This window comes from Syngnathus acus, chromosome 12 (assembly GCF_901709675.1).
Source record: "Syngnathus acus chromosome 12, fSynAcu1.2, whole genome shotgun sequence".
Taxonomy (NCBI): Eukaryota; Metazoa; Chordata; class Actinopteri; order Syngnathiformes; family Syngnathidae; genus Syngnathus; species Syngnathus acus.
The window spans coordinates 4,082,951-4,102,052 of record NC_051097.1 but is presented as its reverse complement, the minus strand read 5'-3'; the positions used below and the strand labels follow the sequence as shown (position 1 = coordinate 4,102,052).

Genomic DNA, 19,102 nt, shown 5'->3' with positions numbered 1-19,102 from the left:
CTTGAAGATTTACTACATGAAAATTTAGTATTGATTTTCACAATTATAGCTTCAATCGATTGCTCCGGTTCAATTCAAAACGTTTTTCCCCGTGAGAGGAAAAGCGAATAGATCAATAAAGTCGTGACGCGCGCATATGTATGTTCTTGCGTCTATGACGTCACATATAGCGTCATAAAAAGCTGGAGAGGAACACTAAACTAAAGAACGGGAGTGATCAACATCCAAATTCAGTGAAGACACCTAAAAACGATTAGAGCTGCAACAAAAGGGTGAGTCCCGCATAGTTAGTGTAAGCTTCCGATGCACTAAAAAGGGAGTGGGTGAATTTCTTTTGCTGTTTTTACCACTAATCAAGCGCCCCTTAGAGGTTGCAGTGAAGTCCGACTAGTGGGCAAAACGCGATGATCACAATGACCACATGAGGATAAGGTACACTTCTCTGTTTTGAAATGTCTTCAACCACGGCGGTGGTGGGAAACATGTTGTAGAGCTAAATGTGTAAACTAAACAAAAAAAAACGTAATTGGGATTTCTTAATTATGTATTATTAATAAATCATCCAGATGTAACATCAAGAACAATTTCTTCCCAAATACGTTACTGACTGCAAGGAGAACTATCTAAAAGTTAATTTCTCAATCATTTAATCAACACACCAAAAAGACATGTCCGCACACAAAATCATTTGCTTCTTATATTAACGTTCACAGTGCTCCTATATTGAGTAAAATGTGTCTTTGTATATCTTTACAAAATTCCAACACTTGGTTATGTGCTTAAGCATGTGGGCATATTAATTTTAAAAGTATCAATTTAATTTCTGACTTGTAGTTTGGCATACATTCAGTTGTACACCTTTGTGTCTTTTCTATCAAAATTTGGTTTACCTGGTTTTCTCAGGTGTTTTTGAATTGTTGGGTTGTGTGAATGAGCAAGTGGAGGCAGCTTCGCGTGGCTTGGTAGATGGGCGTGGGCTCCTTTAAGCGAAAGGAGGTTGATTTCTGTGTTGAGATGCTCCATCTGCTGCGACTGCTTTCTCACCAGCTCTTGAAGACTCAAGATTTCATGTCTGCCTTCTCGCCCGCTGCCGTCTTGGAGCTGTTTGCCCTGAGAACACACATGTATTAGATGATAGAGGGAAGAAAATGTCTTCATAGCTTGCTTCGAATTGCATTGGGTAAATGCTTGATAAATATTGTTTGCAAAAGGGTCAAGAAAACAGTTTTGCTCCTAGTTGTCATGGTAACGTAAACCATACTCTCCATCCATCGATCGAACGGTGTATGCAGGGACGAGGGCTTAGGGGTGGCTTTGCATGAGACAGGAGACTACTTTAAAGAAACTAATTTCAGCAAGAAAACTCGTGTGGATGTTGTAAAGTGAATCTTAATCCTTGGGGTATTTGAATGAAAACCTTTTAGAGCAGGGGTGTCAAACTTTTTTTTTCGCGGGCCGCATTGTAGTCATAGCTTCTTTCGGAGTGCCATTATGACTGTCAACCCAGACAAATGTATGAGCACCTCATATTATATATACAGTAAAAGCTACAAAACAAACTGACAAATAACTCGTTTTCAAATCAGATGAGTAAAAACTGGACAAATATTATTGCAATTCTAGTAATGACGCACCAAATTTGATGCACAATTTGTCTTTGTGGGCCACATAAAATGATGTGGCGGGCAGTACCTGGCCCCCGGGCCTTGGGTTTGACACCTGTGTTTTAGAGGCTTTTTATTAAGATGCCTGGAAACTGTTAAATTGTGGTAAGAATGCATCAGTCTGCTTAAAGTCCCTGTATTCCATTACCTTTGCCTCTTGTCTGAAAATGCGGCATTTCAAACAATGCTAAGCCGGATGTAATTACTGTATTGTATGCAGAAATAAGAATTGTGACCTGTGAACCAGTTGTCTCTCAATAATGAGTATACCTTACGTCTTACTTGTGTAATGTCAATAATCATAACATTCAACAAAACAAATTACAATTTTCTTCTGTCTTGCATCGAGTTTCTGCTCCAGCTCCTTCTTCTGCTCAAAGAGACTATTCAAGCGGAGGAGTCGCTCTGTGTTGCTCCTTGTCTTCTCCATCAGAGCCTCACGAGCTTTTTCTACTCTGATCTAAGAAGGTGTATGCAGAAAAACAAATGTCGACAAGAATTCTTGTCAATCCTTGTAAAACTCACACACATGCACTCCTAAACCAACACACACAAAGTTCCACGTACATCCCACTTTTTGATTTCTTTGGCAAATGCAGCTTCTTGAAGGAGTTTCTCCTGCTTCAGCTCCTCAACGGTCCTGTTACCGGACAGCGTCTGCAGAACTTCCAGATCGACCTCTCTCCCAAACCTTCTCATCATTAGCTGATTACAAAGCTTCTCAAGCGCTACATTGAAACAAAACATAATTTGATTAGTGCATCAAGGCTCTCTGGTTATGTATCTATTCGGGTCTTACACTGGATCTCATTGTTCATGTCCTTGCGTTCTTGAATGAGCCTGATGTGCTGCTGCTTGGCTTGATTGTAGACTTCGACCTGCTGGTGCTTTTCAACCTCCAGCTGCTTCACTCGCTCCTGCAGACATTTCAGCTCTGTCCTGTTCAGTACCAATGCCGGACGGAGGTCTGGAGGAACCCGAACTGTGATATCAAACTCAATCTTAAAGAAAAGGGAAAGCAAAGTAGACGGTGGCAGAAAATCATTTGAAAGAATGTGTTGCTTTTCTCAAAATATACAATAAACTCCCCCAGTTCTCTTTACCTGCTGTAGTCTTAGAGGAACCACAACATCTAGTTGATTCATCTTCTGCTGTTTCTCCCTGTTGACTTGCTCCAATTCATCCTCTACTGCCTTCCGACTGATTTTTACTGATCTGAGCTGGAGGTTCAAACAAACGACATGTTTCTGCTACGACGTTTTGTGTTCAAAATCGCCACGGAAATCGGGTCAATAATCTCTAAAAACATCGAGGTTTGTGGTTGTAAGGAGGCAAAATGTGAAAATGTTCAATTATTACTTTTTCAAGCAATGTAGGTTTTTGTCCTGCACGTTATTTTCTGTTTTCCTGTATCTGTCAATGCAACTGAAATGACAACATTTCCCCTTTGGGGGACTAATAAAGGTTATCTTAAGTGATCAAATCTTGTCCTATGTTATGATCACCTTCTTCACAAGGCAGTCACACTCCTTCTCAAGAGCGTCAGCAGTTTTCTTCTCATCTGTCAGCAGTTCTTCCAGGTCCAATCGACGTTCACGTAGATGCAGTATGTGCTCAAACAACTTTGGCTCACAGCCTGTGACCAAAAGTAGAAAAGGTACACACGCACACACACATGAACAAAACAGAATTAAGGAGGCTTAAAAAAAAAAAAAAACATTGACCTAGAGGGCATTCCTCTACAGCAGCTTCTCCTTCCACTGCATCCCAATCATCATCGCCATCCCAGTCTTCATAATTGTCAAAGTCGTCCTCATCCTCTTCTTCTGCAAAATACATTTGGAACATGAAAACAAGATCACTCGCACTTAGGTATATTTGGTGAGTCCTCTTCTCACCTTCACCTGGCTGCTCCTTTTTCTTGGTGCGTTTTATTTTTCTTCTGAAAACTTTTTTCAGATATTCTTCAATTTTTCTGTCGTAACCCAGCGACACCTGGAAGGCTTTTGTTACAGCCTTCTCTTTATCCCGCACCTCAGTTATGGCTTTATACTTCAGTTCTAGCTCTTCCTTACACTCCTCCAGCTTATACTTTTGACAAAAGTGTAAACAAATACAGATAAAATAAACAAATGTACAAAAATATACAGAAAATAAATAAATGGTGAGACACCACAGGTGACAATTTGTATAAACAAATACAAATAAAATAAGCAAACGTCCATAAATACACTGAAAAAAACACAGGTTACAATTTTCTCACCTTCAAGTTGTTCTCCTCCTTCACACATGTGTTGAGCTTCTCTTGCAAAATCTCCTCAGTCTTGGCCACTTCCTTGAGGAGCAGGAGCTCCTGATAGAGTGTAAGCTGACGGAGGTTGCCAAGTTTTAACCTCCAATCTAGCATCAGTACCTTCTGAAGACACATCAAGTGCTCCTTGTCAAACTGATTCACCATGCTTTCCATCTAGTAATTAAAAAAATGAATACATTTTCAAATCATAAAATGACTCATTTATTTGTGACCTGAAACTAAACTGTATACCAGACCTTTTCCAGGAGACAATCCTGCATGTCTAGCAATTTGCTCTCCTCCTTGCTCAGTTGTGCTGCTTCCTCTTCTTCTCTTTCTTCAGGGGCAGCAGATACAACTAACCCATCTCCTGCTTCCTTCATTCCCTCAATTACATTTTCCAGTCGCTTCAGGAAATCTGTGGCTCTCTCTTGATTCTCCTGCTCGGTCCACCGAAACCTGTAGCAGGTACATTTTCGATAAATGTTTTGATGATAATAAAACAAATCACTTTTAGATGAGTGCAAAAAATTGATCCTCATGTCCTTTCCGTGAACTAAACTTTGAACAAGAGTAGACGTTAGATATTGAGACTGATAACAAATATGAAATGTGGCCCCAGCACCTTTTCTCCTTCAGCGCTCTGTATCTTTCTAGAATGGTTCGGGTGCATCGCTGGCTCTTCTCTGGTACTTCCTCACATCGTATAGTGGGCAGCGGGGGTGGGTGGCGGTGGAGTTGCGATGGCAAACAACTCTGGACCCTCCGGAGCTGTTTAGCTAGGGCTCCCAGTTTGGATAGCAGGAGAAGTTTGGAGTCTCGCAAGGCCACAATCTCTCTGTTCATCTCAGTTTGTTTCTCACGTATCTGGAGGGATGGATACAATTATTTAAAAAAATCTCATGAGTAGTCATCTAGAAATTACATTTAAAAATCCAAATGATAAATGTGTGTGTGCGCTTTACATTGCCCTCCAGGTCTGTCATCTCTGCTTTCTTTTTATCTGCATTCATTCTCAAGTGTTTTGCTACAGTAAAGTTTTTGTCTGTTTTAAGTTTCAAGTCCCCAATACTCGCTTTGGCTTCGCAGATGGCCTGCACATCGTGTGGATCTTCACAGTTCTTTTTGGGTTTCTCTGTATAACTGAGATACCAATCAAATGGTTAGCGTTGTGTACAAATCATGAGTCGTGGCTTTTAGTGTGGAAAAAGATCTGCAGTGATACTACACTTACATCTTGTCCCATTCCTGCTTCCTCTTTTCAATCTTGGCCCTTGCCTGTTCAGCTTTCTCCGCGGCCTTTCTGAGCCGCTCTACCTGCCGATCTGCCAGTTTTACCGTTGACGATCGAGTCACCAGTGGGTGTGGCGTATCCTCTTCTGGTGAGCGCACATCAGCGGGATGTTAATGTACCGTATTTCGCTGCTAAAACTAATTGTTGTCTCACCATCAGTTACTTGATTGTCTTTTACAGCTTGATCTTTGGATTTCCTGCGTTTATCTGGAGCATTTTTATTGCTGCTGTTATCGCTATAACTGCTCTGTTGATGAGTCTGTACTGAAGAAAGTGGTGGAATATGGTATGTGGAAACTCTGTGATTAGAGTGGATTGCAAATACTGTGACTATGTTGGATTCCAGGGAAACATTGAACCTGAAAGAAAAACACATCCAAGTCTTTACAAAATTCTTCATCTTGTAGGTTTTATAATTTGGTAGTGTGTTAAAAAAACAAAATCTGTGTTTTCGAAGAATGTGCATGAGGAAATTCCAGTAACAAGTTCACCAGACAAATGATATTACTATTTGCGGAGAAAATATCGACACTAAAATGAAAAGCATTTTAAGTGGAATATCACACCGTGCCGAAAGCCGTATTAGTAATCAGTCAATACCATTGCTGTAGTTTGTTTAGAGCTATATGGGAGTGTTGTTCTTCCCAACTCATTTGTTCTTGGACTTCTTTTAATTTCTGGGTCTTCTCCTTCTCAGCCTGTTCTGCAAAACACTTGTCCAGCTGCAGCTCCTGCTTACAAATAAATTACAAAGCCATAAAAGCCAATTTACTTTCACCCAGTCTCAATTCAGATTTGTCTTTTTCATTAACAACATTCTACCGTGTTTTTGTTTTTGTACCGTAAGTGTGAGTCGGCAATGTTCTGGCAGCTCAAGGTTGTCCTTCAGCAGTTTTTTGAATGTATTCTTCTTCTCAGCCAGCCTTCTCCGCTTGTCCGATTTCTTCTTCTCAGCTTGTTGGCACTGATTGTCTTTCTCCAACTTCTGTTTGACCATCTCTATGCTAGGCGAGCGAATCAAATCACTTCAATGATTTTTCGAAACACATCAAACAACTTGCATTCTGGAAAGATTTATCATAACAATAAAAGTTTATCTAGCCCACAATTTCTTTACGTTTTAACCTGGTACGGGAAATTTTCCCAACTAACTTAATGTGTCTGGCGGTTTATACTTCAATTGAGTTTTCGAATATTTAAAATCTAGTTGCGTCTAGAGGGGAGCAGTGAGCAGCAGCGGTGCCGCGCTCGGGAATCATTTGGTGATTGTCCAGGGAAGGCGATATCCAATGACAATTGATTTATACTCAACCTATCAGCCGCTGGGTCATCGATGTCCTGAGCCAAATCCTCATTCTCAAGTCCGTCCTAGTTGAAGGATCACAATATTGTTTTTCTATTAAACCACTAATCTGCATGTCAACATAAATGGATCCAAAAGAAAGCTTCTTTGTAAAAAAAAATAATATGACGAACCCTTGGAGAAGGAACCATGGCCCTTTTTCTTCCCAGTCCTTTCTGCAGCTCCTCATGAGAAAGCAAGTTGAAGGAGAAGATGTTTCCATCATCTCCTGCTGTAAGCACAAACTGGTCGTCATGACTGCAACAGACATGCCGCAAGTGTCCATAACTGCTGTCGTGGATACTCAGTTCCCAGTACGCCTGCATGGATTTTAGAGCGTGATCGCCGGGATCCAAAGGATAAGCTCTGATCGAGCCCGAGTGCATTCCGCATATCATGAGCTGCCTGTTGGAGCTGTGACAAAAACAACCAAACATAATCTGATCACTACAAAGTATTTTCACTTTAGTGTCTGCAGTAATCATACTTGAATGTGACCGAACAAATAGCATCATCATCAGCATTGAGGACAGTCAGGTAGTCAAATGGCTTGTCTTGACGTTGGTCTGGATCCTCATCCTGACTCTCAGAGAATTTGCAATGGTACAAGAAACCTGAGTCAGACCCTCCCTGGAGACAAAAGTATTAATGCAAATGAGGCAGATATACATTAGAACCGATAATAAGTCCAAGAATAGAATATTAATATAGAATATCTTATTCTTGGAGTCAATTTCTGCAAACGTGGGTGTATCGGCTGATCGGTGTGTTGGACGAGATCTGCCGATCTCGTGGTTTCATGTGTGTGTACCATTGAGAGCCAAAATTGGCCAGGCTGTGAGTAGAAACCACAGTGAAGAGGACTGCGAGGGTTACTGATGAAAATAGGGGGTAACTCCTCTTCCAGTATCTTGTCTCCTATGATTTGATGCTCCTCTTGCTCTTCTTGCTGCTTTGCCTTTAAAGCTTGCCATCTTGCTATTTCCTCTTCTCTCTACAATGCATGGATATATTTGCAAGTCATGACAGTTTTGTTGATTATTTAAATGAAAATAATTGGTAGCATGCTGTATATTATATTGTTTAGCTTTTCAATCAAGAAACATTGCTGTAACAGTATAGTTAATGACATATACTGAAATCATAGACGTGAAGCAGAACCTTGATTTGTGATTTGATGCTATTGAAGTAGAAGGATTTTCTCGGCAGTTCAAGCAGTTGGTAGGATTTGGTTGGCTTCAGGATATTCTGATCAGGACATGGTACCTCCACAACATGACCATTCTGACATAGTATTAGCAACCTGTTTTCATGCTGTACAAGATTCGAAAATGGTATATATTGGCTTTCATGCTGTGCAAGAATCATAATAGAGACTGTGTATCATGTGTTTTGCACATGCAAAATAGAATCTCCTTCAAATAAATACTTACATGGGAAGGAGGTGACCACTCGAGTAATTGTACTGGTCCAGGAACATGGACAAAGCCGATTGGCTCATATTTTTCTCCAACAGTAAAGAAAAATACCGTGCAATCTGAGCTCTGAAAGATTTTTTAAAGGTAAAATGTGAAATTTAAATGAGGAGGACTCCCCTCATGACAGCCAATAAAAAAAAAAATCATCAGATTAGTGACTGTGTGAGATTTTGTCCCCACTCCAAATGAAATAAAACTTTTCCAATTAAATGCACTGCAAGTCTTGTAAGCAAATTATTTACAATATTATAATTTCTAAAAAGATTATAACAACGTACTTACCCCCGTGGCTAATATTTTTCCATTGTACTCATAAGCAACCGATGTTATAGTGGAATTATGTGGCTTGAAGGCCTGTTTGAGTCGAATGTGGGCATCTCCTTTATTGTTGTGCAACCCCGTGGGGTCAAAAATCTCCAGTAAGCGAACAACCCCATCTTCAAATCCTGCCACCAATAAACCTCCACTGTGGTTCACCTGCAAAAAAATATTTGAGGTTATTTATTCCATGACTGTCTTGCGTCAGGGATTGTCAACCGGTGGTCGGCGCCCATCTAGTGATTGTGGCGGTATTGAAGGTGGTCCGCATAATTGGAAGTGGAACATTTTTGTAACATTTTTAAAAATGATATTGATTTATTATTTAGACTTTGTTTATTTTCCAACAAATTTTGTGAATCATTTACCCATTCAAATTATGTAAAATGTAGCTGAAATTCCCAAAATAGATTTAGTAAGTATAGGTCTATGCTCCTTCAGTGCAAAATAAAATAAGATTCCACCAAAGCAGTGGTCCCCTTGAGTCGGGTCCCTTGGACAAAACCAGTTGTTCTGTCTTATAGAAATGAAGTTGTACTACTGCATCTTTACTTACAGAAGGTGGTGCCCAGTGAAGAGCAGTTCCACCTTGATTGAATCTGCTACTGATTAGCTCTGTTTTCGCCAGAAAGTCAAAGACTCTGACTGAACCTGGAAAAGGAAATACCCAGAATACTGGAGACAATCATTGGTATCCTTTCAACTAAGAACAACAACAACAACAAAAACTCAGTGGTCATTAAAACAGTATTTAACTGACAAAACAAAAGCAAAGATACTTTTTGTCCTGAAAAGGAAGATGGATAGCTTTGAGACAAGGTAAATGAGTACAAACACATTTGCATTTCATCATTCACCTCATCAAAAGAACACAACAGGAAACATGCCAATAATTGTGTCCATATGTAAGTATAGAAGAAAAAATATATAATAATAACAATAATACATTTAATTTAGAAGCGCCTTTCAGGTCACTCAAGGTCACTTTACAAAGAGTTAAAAAGTTAAAACCAAATTAAAACAATAGCATTCAGTAAAGAAGAAGTAATGACTCACGGTCCAGAGCAGTGGTGGCCATGAGGTGACTTTTCTTCGACACATCAAGACCCTTGATTGGTCCGGCATGGAAGGATAACAGGCACTCTGGATCAGGAGTCTGTTTACGAAGATTTCAGTTAGTCATTCAATTCTGTTCAATTGCTGTAGAGTAGTTACTAGAGTAGAGCAGACAATTTGTTTACAGTCGTTCCAGAAAGTGGTGTGGAGGTGCCCAACTCTTCAAATAGACCCGATTTGGAAATGTGCCTCTTAGCATGTAAATGTGACAATGTGTAGGGTGATTGGTCAAAATAGGTTATTTTACCGTTCACTCAACATGATCCTTAATTTAATCCGATTCATAAATCAAGGTAAACATTGCTTTGTTAATTGTGCAGATGAGCCTCACAGTGTATGTGAATGAAAGATCCAGTTTCCAAATAGCACCATTGGAATCCTACAAAATAAAAGAGTTCAAGTTTGAATTATTCCTCGAGGTACGATTTGTGCATTTTCATGAGAGATGAGTGGTGACCTGAGCAAACCAAACAATCGAGTCCGGCTGGGAGTTTTTCACGATTGAGGAGAGACATACGTGGCGCCCAACCGTCATCTCATTCATCGGCTCCATTTCAAACTTGCCGCTTTCACTGCTACTGTCTGCATTGTTGATTGTTTCAAAGTCCCAGCCCTGCAGGCACAAAGTGTGGTCACAATGGCTTATTGAACCAACAGGACCACTGCAGCCTTTCGGTTATGACAATTATTTCCGTTTTACCCGGATCACTCCATCAGAGCCAAAGGTCATCAGTTGTCCATCCTCCAAGGCAAACGGTTGGACAGCCCCTGCATGACAACACTGTCCTCCCTTGCTGCAGATCTCAACTTTGATAGAATTTCCATCCCACACAAGCAGGTTACCCCAGGTTGAGCCAGAAACCACCTTGAGAAGATGCACATGGGTCAAAGCCTTGCATTGTTTTTGAGCCACACCACCTTCCTTAAATAAACCCAACCTGTCAAAAATGCAGGAAACAAACCTTTCCATCGGGAAGTTCCATGTAGCCTTCAATGTCTGTCGCTGCAGTTTTGCCAAAATGACCAATAAGTCCTTCCAATTTGAGACCTGTAAATGTGCTGGACATTCTCCAGAACCTAGGCAGGGACAACATTTAAATCATCAAAGGACAGTGAAAGAACTGTAAGAATTGTGTCCTTTACTTGATATGTCCAGATCCTGATGATGTGAGTAGGCCAGGGTTGTATGGGGAGAAGCTCACTCGGTAAACCTCTTGAGAAATGGCTTTACACCTGAGCATTACCTCCTCCTGCCTCCACTTCCACACTGTCAACATGTAGTCTGGTGCACTGGCCAGAGTGGCCAGAAGACTCCCATCACTGTTAAAGCTCACAGAGCTAAAAGCATGTTCTGCACCATCTACACGCACCCAATGAACAAATGAGCGCAACACCAAATTATACAACACAAATATAGGTTTGCTTACCTCTAAGAATACGGTATGCTTGTAGTGAGGAATACTCATATATTATCACGATGGGCTTTTCCCCCTTTTCCGCCACAACAAAATACTCTTGGCTTGGGTGAACCTATACATACATAATTTAAATAATTACCAGCCACTCACTACATTATTTACGCACTCCAGGGCTAATGCAAGAAATGGAGTCTATTTTGCCAGAATTTGGGGAAAAACTGTGAATGACCTAATTAGTGATGACAGCATATATTCTTTGACTGCAAAGACTTGATCAACTGATTATGACCTCAAGTGCTCAAATGAGGACACCTGCCAGGTGTGGCAGAACCAAATGTCTGCTGGAAATGTATCTGCAGAACTTCGCGCATGTCCTGGAGGAGGCGGGAGACATTGCTACCAAATGGGCCAGTGGCATAGTCTGGGATATCCTATCACTAGGATTCAGGTTGTACACAGTATTTGTTGCCTTATAATTTATTTCCCCCCCATTCTTACCCCAATCGAACCAATTCCACTTCCACTGCGGGAGCGGATGTATTTCTGCTGCTTGGTGGAAATATCAAGCAGGATCAGGATCTGACCTGCAATAAAGATCAGTGTTCTGTCTTCCAGCAGCAGTAGGTTTGCTCTGCGCTTACAGTCGTAGCCAAAAGAGTGACTGAGAAAAAGATTGAATCAAAGTCCATATTCATGTTTTGTTTTTTTGTTTTTTAAGTTTAGAGCCACTGTGAAATTAAGGTCAGGTTTTATACTAACAGCTATGTCCCTAAAGGAGGAAACTGATTGGTTAAGACATGATTGTTTAGCTTTAATTTTGTTGTTATGAGGAAAATATAAGAAGAAGGGTGTCAACAGCAGCATCCTGTGATGGCCTCAATAATTAATGAAAATAATAATGATGAATAAATCTAGAGCTTCTAATTCATAGATAGTTGCACACAAAGATAAACTAATGGCCTCCATGGCAGAGGTATACATGAAAGATACGAGAGATTCAGGAGGTTCTCTGGGATGTCGGAGCCGGGAGTGATGAACGGTCTTGAATAAAGCTGCTCGTATTTGTAATGCATGTCTGCAGGAAGTTGTTTCCCCCCAGCAGATACCGCAATGTGATCACAAGCCGCTTCTGTGACGATAAAAAAAAAAGTTTCGGATTACAGAAGGCATGATCACCATCACAACAATAGATGTAACAATTGTCTGTTTTGGATTAAGGATTTACACTTGTTTGGTCCAATAATGTGGCGGTTAAACCAATTTAATTTGTTTTTGGCTGTATTTTATACTATTTATATTTAAATGTATTTAATTCATTGTTACATTATATATATTTAAAGTCTCTTTAATTTACTCGTCTGTCATATTGCTTTCAATTGTTCCAATTTACATAATACAACGCATAATAATTCATTCATGCTTAGTGTGTGTGCGGTCACCCTTTTCACTGCCATCGTGAAATGGGAGTATTGTAGACATCTTCACTCCTTGTCTCAAAACTAGAATAAAGGAAAAACAGTCATTCCATTATTGGTCATATGCTGACATATTAAATGCTGGCAAAATAATGGTAGGTCGCGCTTACGTTTTTACTTGATCGTTGCAATTTTAGCGTGTCTCATGTCCAAACTTTCCAATGTCCAGTTCCATTGCCTCCGTTGCTAGGCAACAGGGAGACACCCCTAACACTACTGAGCCTGTTGGTTACTGTAGTCCTCCCCCATACACTTCTTTTTTTAAAATGATTACTATTGAAAGAACACCAGATTTTTTTTTAAAAAAAAAGAAAATATTTAATTACATATCAATTAATAATTTGTTGGTACTTTTTTGATAATCATCTCCTATACATTGATTGCAACCTTGCACGACTTTGCTGACTTTAAGTAACAGTCAAAACAATTTTAAAAAGCATTTTGCTGACTTTAGGTAAATGTCAAAACAATTTTAACATGCATGAAACTGTTTAAGGAAAATAATGACTATATAGCGAACTGCGTTTGTGGATCCTGGCTCAGTCGGAGAAATTAAAAAAAGTTTCGGGTCGTTTATTTTGTGCTACGGCATTGTCGTAACGATATGAACGTTTTACGGTAGCAAACGTCGAGTTTGATTGGAGCTTTCAGTGTCGTAAACTGTAGGGGTAAAACACGCGTGGACATTAGAGGCGGCGTGTCTGTGTTCTAGCATTTAACGTAAGTAAACATATTAAACGACGAACATTGACAGAGGCGTTGTTTTTAGTATTTGTAGATTATATGTGTGCATTTTTTGAAAGTTTGGTAATTTTGATCGCCGGAATGCTCGCTAAAGTGTAAACCCGTAGTGTAGACGAGATAAAAATGGCGACAAGTCAGTTTCTCTTCTGTAATTCCCTAAAATGTCCTTTACCTGAGAAATCAGTTCGTTACATCGTTTATTTACTTTAATGGTTATATCCGCCCCTCCGACAAACACGTCACTTTTTGTTAATAATACTAGTTATGATACAGATTTTCCCATAACTTTCCATTGTTAATTGTTGGTATTCAATATTGAATTGGCTAATTCAGGCAGTTCAATTTATATTAAATGCTTTCATCAATATCAATCCTAGCAAATATTAAGATAATATTTCTATCACTTCTGCAGGATGGAAGCTAAACCTAAATCACCCCTTTCCCCCAAGGGAGGAAAGTTGAAACAAAAAGGCAATGGTAAGCTTGGAAACACTGTTAAACAACCAAATGCTCATGTCTTAAGTTTGAACCTATTGTGTTCATATGTCTCTCTCTACAGATTCTTCTGGGAAAGCATCAAATAGTAGGCCACCTGGTAAAAAGCCTTTCAAACCATACAACAAGAAAGATATGATGGGCAACATGGGGAAGAGTAGAGATAACACCAAGAAACAACATACATTTGTTAAAGATGGGAAAGGGCCAAAGAAGAAATTACTAAGCGGTAAAGGGGAAGGTGGAAAAGGCTCAAAGAGAAAATTATCAATCGACAAAGGCGAAGGTGGAAAAGGGCCTAAGAGAAGATTCCCTGTTGACAAACGAAGAGGAGACAATACAAAAGATGATGGAGGTAAGAAATTATACTCACTCACTCACTCACTCACTCACTCACTCACTCACTCACTCACTCACTCACTCACTCACTCACTCACTCACTCACTCACTCACTCACTCACTCACTCACTCACTCACTCACTTATGCTTGTTTGTCTCAGGGGCACAAGCTTTAGCAGGGAAGCCCAGACCCCTCTGCTTAGCAACAAGGGGCTTTTAAAAAGGCCACAGCAGTAGACTGTTCATTTTTTGTGACGTGGACATAATGGGGGAGGGACCCAAGTATACCATTTTAGCCAAGCCCAAAAAATTATGAGATTGGAAATTGTGGCTCACATTTCATAAAAAAAGCAATGCACATGTTTTTTTTTCCTATGTCAACAGTTTCCACACGCTTCCATTTGAGAACATTTAGAATCAGTTTGTTTTTATGTGTGACCAGGTCCGCAGGCAAAGAGGTTCAAGAAAGGAGAGTTCAAGCCACAGAAGAAAAAGCAGGGAGCACAGGAGACAGATGAAGAGCTGAAGAAGAACAGGCTGCAGAAGAAAAAAGACCTGAAGAAAAGCAGACAGCAAGCAGATCGAAAGGACATGTACCAAATAATCAATCAGGCCAAACAAGTGTGGGGAGACTTAAGGATGTACGTAGATGCATGCTCGTACACACAAGTGAATTTCAAACTCGTCCTTTGTGTGGTGCTTGTTTGGCAATCATGATCTACATATGAACAATTCTTTGCGTGTCCTATGTGCATGTCCACAGGAAGAAGTGTGAGAGCGATTTGAAGAGGAAGCTGATGAAGGACCTTCATGATCTTATTAGGGGGAAGTACAAAGAGGTATTTGTCAGAGTTGTTGAAAACCAATCTTTGCCATTTACATGCAGTCTATGCGCTAAGTCCCACTATCTCCCGCCACCAGATGGCGTACGCGCATGACTCTGTGCGAGTGCTGCAGTGTTTTATCCAATGGGGTAGTCATGAGCAAAGACAAGAAGTGTTTGACGCCCTTAAAGGTGAGGTATTATAACTAGAGCTATCTGTCTTGTATAGTTTTCCATCCACCCAAACTTCAACACTGTAAGAGTTTTGCGAACAACTGAATACACTTTATTTTCTATGAGGAAAATTATATTCAAAATGGAACAGGGGCAGTTTGGTATTCTCAGTGTGCATTTGGAAGTGAAACAAATTCTGCTGTTTATCAAACATACCGGCTTTGCTAATGTACGGGGTCACGTGTCTCCTGCAGATGATGTCGTTGCTTTGTGTAAGTCGCAGTACGGCAAGCACGTTGTGAAAAAGTTGCTGATGTATGGGTGAGTTGCTCGCCTTTATGCTGATGTCCCATTTTGACATTGTTTGCTCCTAACAATATCACAACCATGTTGCGCAAGATTTCTGTTAAACGTGAAAATTCTTGTAATGCCTTAAGACTAGAACACTGTTTGTCTCCATTATATTTTTATGAGCAGGTGACTTAGTGAATTTGTCTCTACAGGAATAAGGAGCTGGTGGCAGCTGTGATGCAAACGTTTAAGGGTAACGTGCGACCGATGCTTCGCCACGCTGCCGCTTCGGCCATCATTGAGTACTCCTACAACGACAAAGCTGTGCTTGCGCAGAGACTCATGCTCACCGAGGAACTGTATGGAAACGCCTTCGCCATTTGTAAGGTACACAAACCGAAGCATAAAAACGCACCTAAGAACTGTTTGAATTTCTGATGAAAATGCAAAATATCTTTATGCGTCCAACTGTGTGGACGAATCAATGTCGCCGCTGCTCTTTGTCAATCTTGATTTCTCTGCGTGCAGTCATCGGTGTGCAACACTATCGATAAGGTTGTAGAAGCCAACCCGGACAAGTTGCGCCATATCATCAATGATATGAAGCAAATTCTTACGCCAATGGCACAGAAGTAAGTCAATTCAAAATGAATTCATCATATCATACACCTTCATTCTTTGGCTGAGAACACTTTTGGTTTGTTACAGAGAGCAGGTCATCAAACATTCTCTCGTCCACAAAGTATTCCTGGACTTTTTCTTGTTAAGTCCTGCCAAAGAGAGAGCGGTGAGTGTAATGTTCTCGAGTAATGTTGTCATGTTGCTGTGACTGTGTCCCTCGTGAACCTGTTTCTTTGGTGTATGGTATCACCGTGAACAGGAAATGATTGAGTCCATAAGGGAGGCAGTAGTCTACATGGCTCACACTCATGATGGAGCTCGAGTGGCCATGCACTGTCTGTGGCACGGCACCACCAAGGTAAACACACTGACATGCACTGACCAAAGAAATAACATAACAGTGTTGCTTTGGCACATCTGGTGGAATGTGGTTGCGAAGGAAACAAGTAGAACTGAAATTAATGCTTTAACTAGATTGTTTTTGCTGCCCTCTTTTGGCGTCTTTAGGCAATTACAAATGTCAAAGGTGAGGGACAGACAGATTTTTGCTATTTGCACCAGGGCCGGGTTCACATTCCAGTGAATTATTAGGTTTACTGTAAAATTTGTCTAGTTTCTTCTATACACTTTACCTATATAATTTGTCTCAATTTGGCTTGTGCAAGTATTATTGCATGATGTGCAATAATAATTTGGCCAATTTTGTTCAAAGATCAGACAAGATGCATCAAAGGTTTTAGTGCAGGTTCGGCACTCGGCATTTTAAAACCCACATTTTATGTCTGATATCACCATGTTCTTTATTTTGAGCCCGAGGTTTTTCTTTTTCAGGACAGGAAAGTCATCATCAAAACAATGAAGACATACATGGTGAAGTTTGCCACGGTGGGTTTTCACACAATCTTTTTTTTTTTTTTTTTACCCACTGTCACGTTTAGCCAACCTGGTGTCACTTTTCTTGCAGCGCTTAAGCACAAATTATATGATTTAAATGTTGTAGAATCAGTCTTGATGCGATAGCGGGTTGAATGTGTGACTGTTGTCCTCAGGGGGAGTTTGGTCACCTGGTTCTTCTCGCTATATTTGACTGTGTGGATGACACCAAACTTGTCAAACAGGCTGTGTTGTCCGTAAGTGTAACATTTGTTTGAGAGTTCTTTACCCCTTTGAATGTGTGAACATCAAGTGACATGTTTCTCACCTGTCCAGGAGCTCATGTCATCATTGGATGAGGTCATCAGTAACAAGTATGGCAAAAAGGTTCTGTTGTACCTGCTGAGCCCCAGAGACCCGGCTCATTTGCTGCCTGAGATCATCAAGGTGCTGGAAAAAGGAGATGGCAATGCGCACAGGTCAGACATGGAAAACCATTCTTTCTAGTCACTTTTGGCATGTCTAAGTATTACTGCTCACACCTGATGGTGAAGTTTGTAGTCCGCAAGCAAGAAGTGACCAACTTAACACCCATCTCGACCTCTTCTTCTTGCACCAGTAAAAAGGACACGGCGCTTCGAAGGAAGGAGCTACTTGAGGTTGTTTCCCCGCAGTTGCTGGATTATCTCCGTGACAATGCCGCCGCCATGGTTATGGACAAAGCCACCAGCGTGACAGTTAGCGACATCCTGGCGGCAGCCTGCGGCGAGTTGCGACCCGCTATGGCTGCTGTGGCTCAGCTGGCCAATCAAGATCTAGTGCCTGGAGGTGTTGAAGGACAGGTCAGGGGGAATGAATGAGGACTTTGGGGCGTTTAAAATCATTATATACCAACATGTGTTGAAAATAGCACAAAAAGGTGCTAGTGTGAAGTTGTTTGCACATGTGGGTCAAACGTTCATTTCTTTTTTTTCTAGCTTCACATGGCAGAACATCCTGCAGGGCATCTGGTGCTCAAATGGCTGATAGAGCAGGATGTCACTCTGGCTGAGACTGGCAAAGAAGGTGACTAAGTTGAAGCAATCCATTTTTCCCCACATCAATGTCTAAATAAATTTAGACAAAATATAATGAATATTTCCATTTTTCATATTTTTAATATTTAATCATTTCAATATTTGCATTTTCATTTTGATTTAATCGTAATCCTTTGACAGAAAGTCAACTGACAGCCTATAGAAGTCATAGTACAAAAAACATGCTTGGTCATTTGTTGAGTTTTGTGCCAATGCTGACAGAATGCTGAGTAATTTTTCTTTGGGTCCTTCTGCCAGAGCGCTTTTCCAGGATCTTGGTGGACACTGTTGGAATGGAAAAACTGAAGAGTTGGGGAAAAGTCAACAGAGGAGCCATGGTGCTCTGCAGGTCTGTGTGTATTTTCCCCCACTCAAGTTACTTTTGAGTGTTGTCATCACTGTCAGATAATTGATTCAAACCCATGCACTAAATACCATTCCGAGGAGAAAATTACATTATCAAGATGTAATGTTTTTAAATGTTTGTCTTTACTTTCTACAGCCTTCTGAACAGCTGCGACAAGTCTGTGGTGGCAGATGTGAAGACAGCTTTACAAGACTTTGAGCTTGACAGTGGCAGCAGCAGCAGCAAGGGAGCTGAAATCCTGCTGGAAATCTTGAAAAAATAGATCAACCAGTCATACAAACAGCTTGTGACACTCTGCATCACTTTGGATCTGGAAGTAGGACTGCGTTGCTCCAGAAACAGATGAGGAACATATCGAAACTATTTCAAGATGTTTAATACCGAAAAACGTCTCAGAGAGAGAGCACAGAACATCATCAACTTCGGCTGATGTTTGAGTACTTGTAAACACATCTCTACTCCAAAGTTAATTGGGGTCTTCTGCTTGAGGATCACTGAAAATAATCTCTGGAGTAAATAGCGTAATCCGGTTTAACAAATGGACAGACGACCCGATTAAGTGATGCTCTTAGGACCCAAAGAGTGAGACATCAAATTACGACAGAATTCATTAGTGTGTCACAAGGTTGTGCCCTGGAGATGAACCTCGTCACATTAGCAAAGAAGGTTTACACCTAAAAAGTTACATGATAGTTTTGCTTTGCATTTGCTGTTCTACTTGAGAACACGATAAAGACCAGTTCTACTAAGTTCATCTTGTTTTTCCTTTTTAATCACTTCACTGGTTCTTTTATATCCAACAAATTATTTTAGGTGCATTGCCTGACATGTTTCGGCAGGTTCTTCCGCCTTCATCAGAGAGTCTCTGATGAAGGCGGAAGAACCCGCCGAAACATGTCAG

The 19,102-nt window shown here is 40.6% G+C and overlaps 4 protein-coding genes across 10 annotated transcripts in view; 2 read left to right on the top strand and 2 right to left on the bottom strand.

Moving 5' to 3' along the window:
• LOC119131662 (lymphocyte antigen 75-like) overlaps nucleotides 1-19,102 on the top strand; it is a 1,013,224-nt gene that overhangs the window by 484,140 nt on the left and 509,982 nt on the right. The gene's annotated exons all lie outside the window — the stretch shown is intronic.
• The window catches only part of LOC119131727 (C-type mannose receptor 2-like), a 399,366-nt gene that overhangs the window by 35,485 nt on the left and 344,779 nt on the right, over nucleotides 1-19,102 (bottom strand). The gene's annotated exons all lie outside the window — the stretch shown is intronic.
• On the bottom strand, nucleotides 631-12,981 carry LOC119131693 (cilia- and flagella-associated protein 44-like). Of its 3 annotated transcripts, none has more exons than XM_037266328.1 (36): nucleotides 12,907-12,981; nucleotides 12,509-12,650; nucleotides 12,363-12,422; nucleotides 11,914-12,052; nucleotides 11,422-11,584; nucleotides 10,933-11,035; nucleotides 10,649-10,865; nucleotides 10,468-10,582; nucleotides 10,206-10,370; nucleotides 9,963-10,118; nucleotides 9,837-9,884; nucleotides 9,446-9,545; nucleotides 8,946-9,040; nucleotides 8,354-8,548; nucleotides 8,027-8,137; nucleotides 7,755-7,907; nucleotides 7,405-7,587; nucleotides 7,081-7,223; nucleotides 6,728-7,007; nucleotides 6,564-6,619; nucleotides 6,093-6,255; nucleotides 5,852-5,982; nucleotides 5,405-5,610; nucleotides 5,192-5,336; nucleotides 4,923-5,100; nucleotides 4,583-4,824; nucleotides 4,215-4,416; nucleotides 3,928-4,131; nucleotides 3,563-3,755; nucleotides 3,389-3,490; nucleotides 3,170-3,300; nucleotides 2,768-2,884; nucleotides 2,464-2,665; nucleotides 2,232-2,392; nucleotides 1,990-2,124; nucleotides 631-1,110 (listed from the first exon to the last, which is right to left on the bottom strand). In XM_037266328.1, exons 3-36 carry the CDS (start codon nucleotides 12,400-12,402, stop codon nucleotides 847-849), a joined length of 5,238 nt encoding a protein of 1,745 aa, XP_037122223.1. In that variant the 5' UTR covers nucleotides 12,403-12,422; nucleotides 12,509-12,650; nucleotides 12,907-12,981; the 3' UTR covers nucleotides 631-846. The 3 variants fall into 3 exon arrangements, with proteins under 3 accessions (XP_037122223.1, XP_037122224.1, XP_037122221.1); XM_037266329.1 differs by having other exon boundaries at nucleotides 631-980; nucleotides 1,045-1,110; nucleotides 12,509-12,975; XM_037266326.1 differs by having other exon boundaries at nucleotides 12,509-12,975.
• pum3 (pumilio RNA-binding family member 3) lies at nucleotides 13,020-18,948 on the top strand. Of its 3 annotated transcripts, XM_037266374.1 has the most exons (19): nucleotides 13,020-13,118; nucleotides 13,555-13,619; nucleotides 13,702-13,892; nucleotides 13,938-13,992; nucleotides 14,419-14,617; nucleotides 14,740-14,815; nucleotides 14,898-14,991; nucleotides 15,228-15,294; nucleotides 15,477-15,651; nucleotides 15,793-15,896; nucleotides 15,973-16,051; nucleotides 16,145-16,243; nucleotides 16,717-16,770; nucleotides 16,935-17,015; nucleotides 17,095-17,237; nucleotides 17,378-17,600; nucleotides 17,736-17,823; nucleotides 18,093-18,183; nucleotides 18,337-18,948. In XM_037266374.1, exons 2-19 carry the CDS (start codon nucleotides 13,556-13,558, stop codon nucleotides 18,461-18,463), a joined length of 2,010 nt encoding a protein of 669 aa, XP_037122269.1. In that variant the 5' UTR covers nucleotides 13,020-13,118; nucleotide 13,555; the 3' UTR covers nucleotides 18,464-18,948. The 3 variants fall into 3 exon arrangements, with proteins under 3 accessions (XP_037122269.1, XP_037122268.1, XP_037122267.1); XM_037266373.1 differs by having other exon boundaries at nucleotides 13,555-13,613; nucleotides 13,702-13,992; XM_037266372.1 differs by having other exon boundaries at nucleotides 13,702-13,992.

Coding starts and splice junctions, on each gene's coding strand:
- LOC119131693 (XM_037266328.1), bottom strand. CDS start 12,402: ATGTCTACAATACTCCCATTTCACGATGGCAGTGAAAAGG. Junction 11,585..11,913: donor GAGAACCTCCTGAATCTCTC/GTATCTTTCATG, acceptor TCTTTTTCTCAG/TCACTCTTTTGGCTACGACT. Junction 3,756..3,927: donor AGGAGGAGAACAACTTGAAG/GTGAGAAAATTG, acceptor TTTTGTCAAAAG/TATAAGCTGGAGGAGTGTAA.
- pum3 (XM_037266372.1), top strand. CDS start 13,556: ATGGAAGCTAAACCTAAATCACCCCTTTCCCCCAAGGGAGGAAAGTTG. Junction 15,897..15,972: donor CTTACGCCAATGGCACAGAA/GTAAGTCAATTC, acceptor GGTTTGTTACAG/AGAGCAGGTCATCAAACATT. Junction 17,016..17,094: donor TCAAACAGGCTGTGTTGTCC/GTAAGTGTAACA, acceptor TCACCTGTCCAG/GAGCTCATGTCATCATTGGA.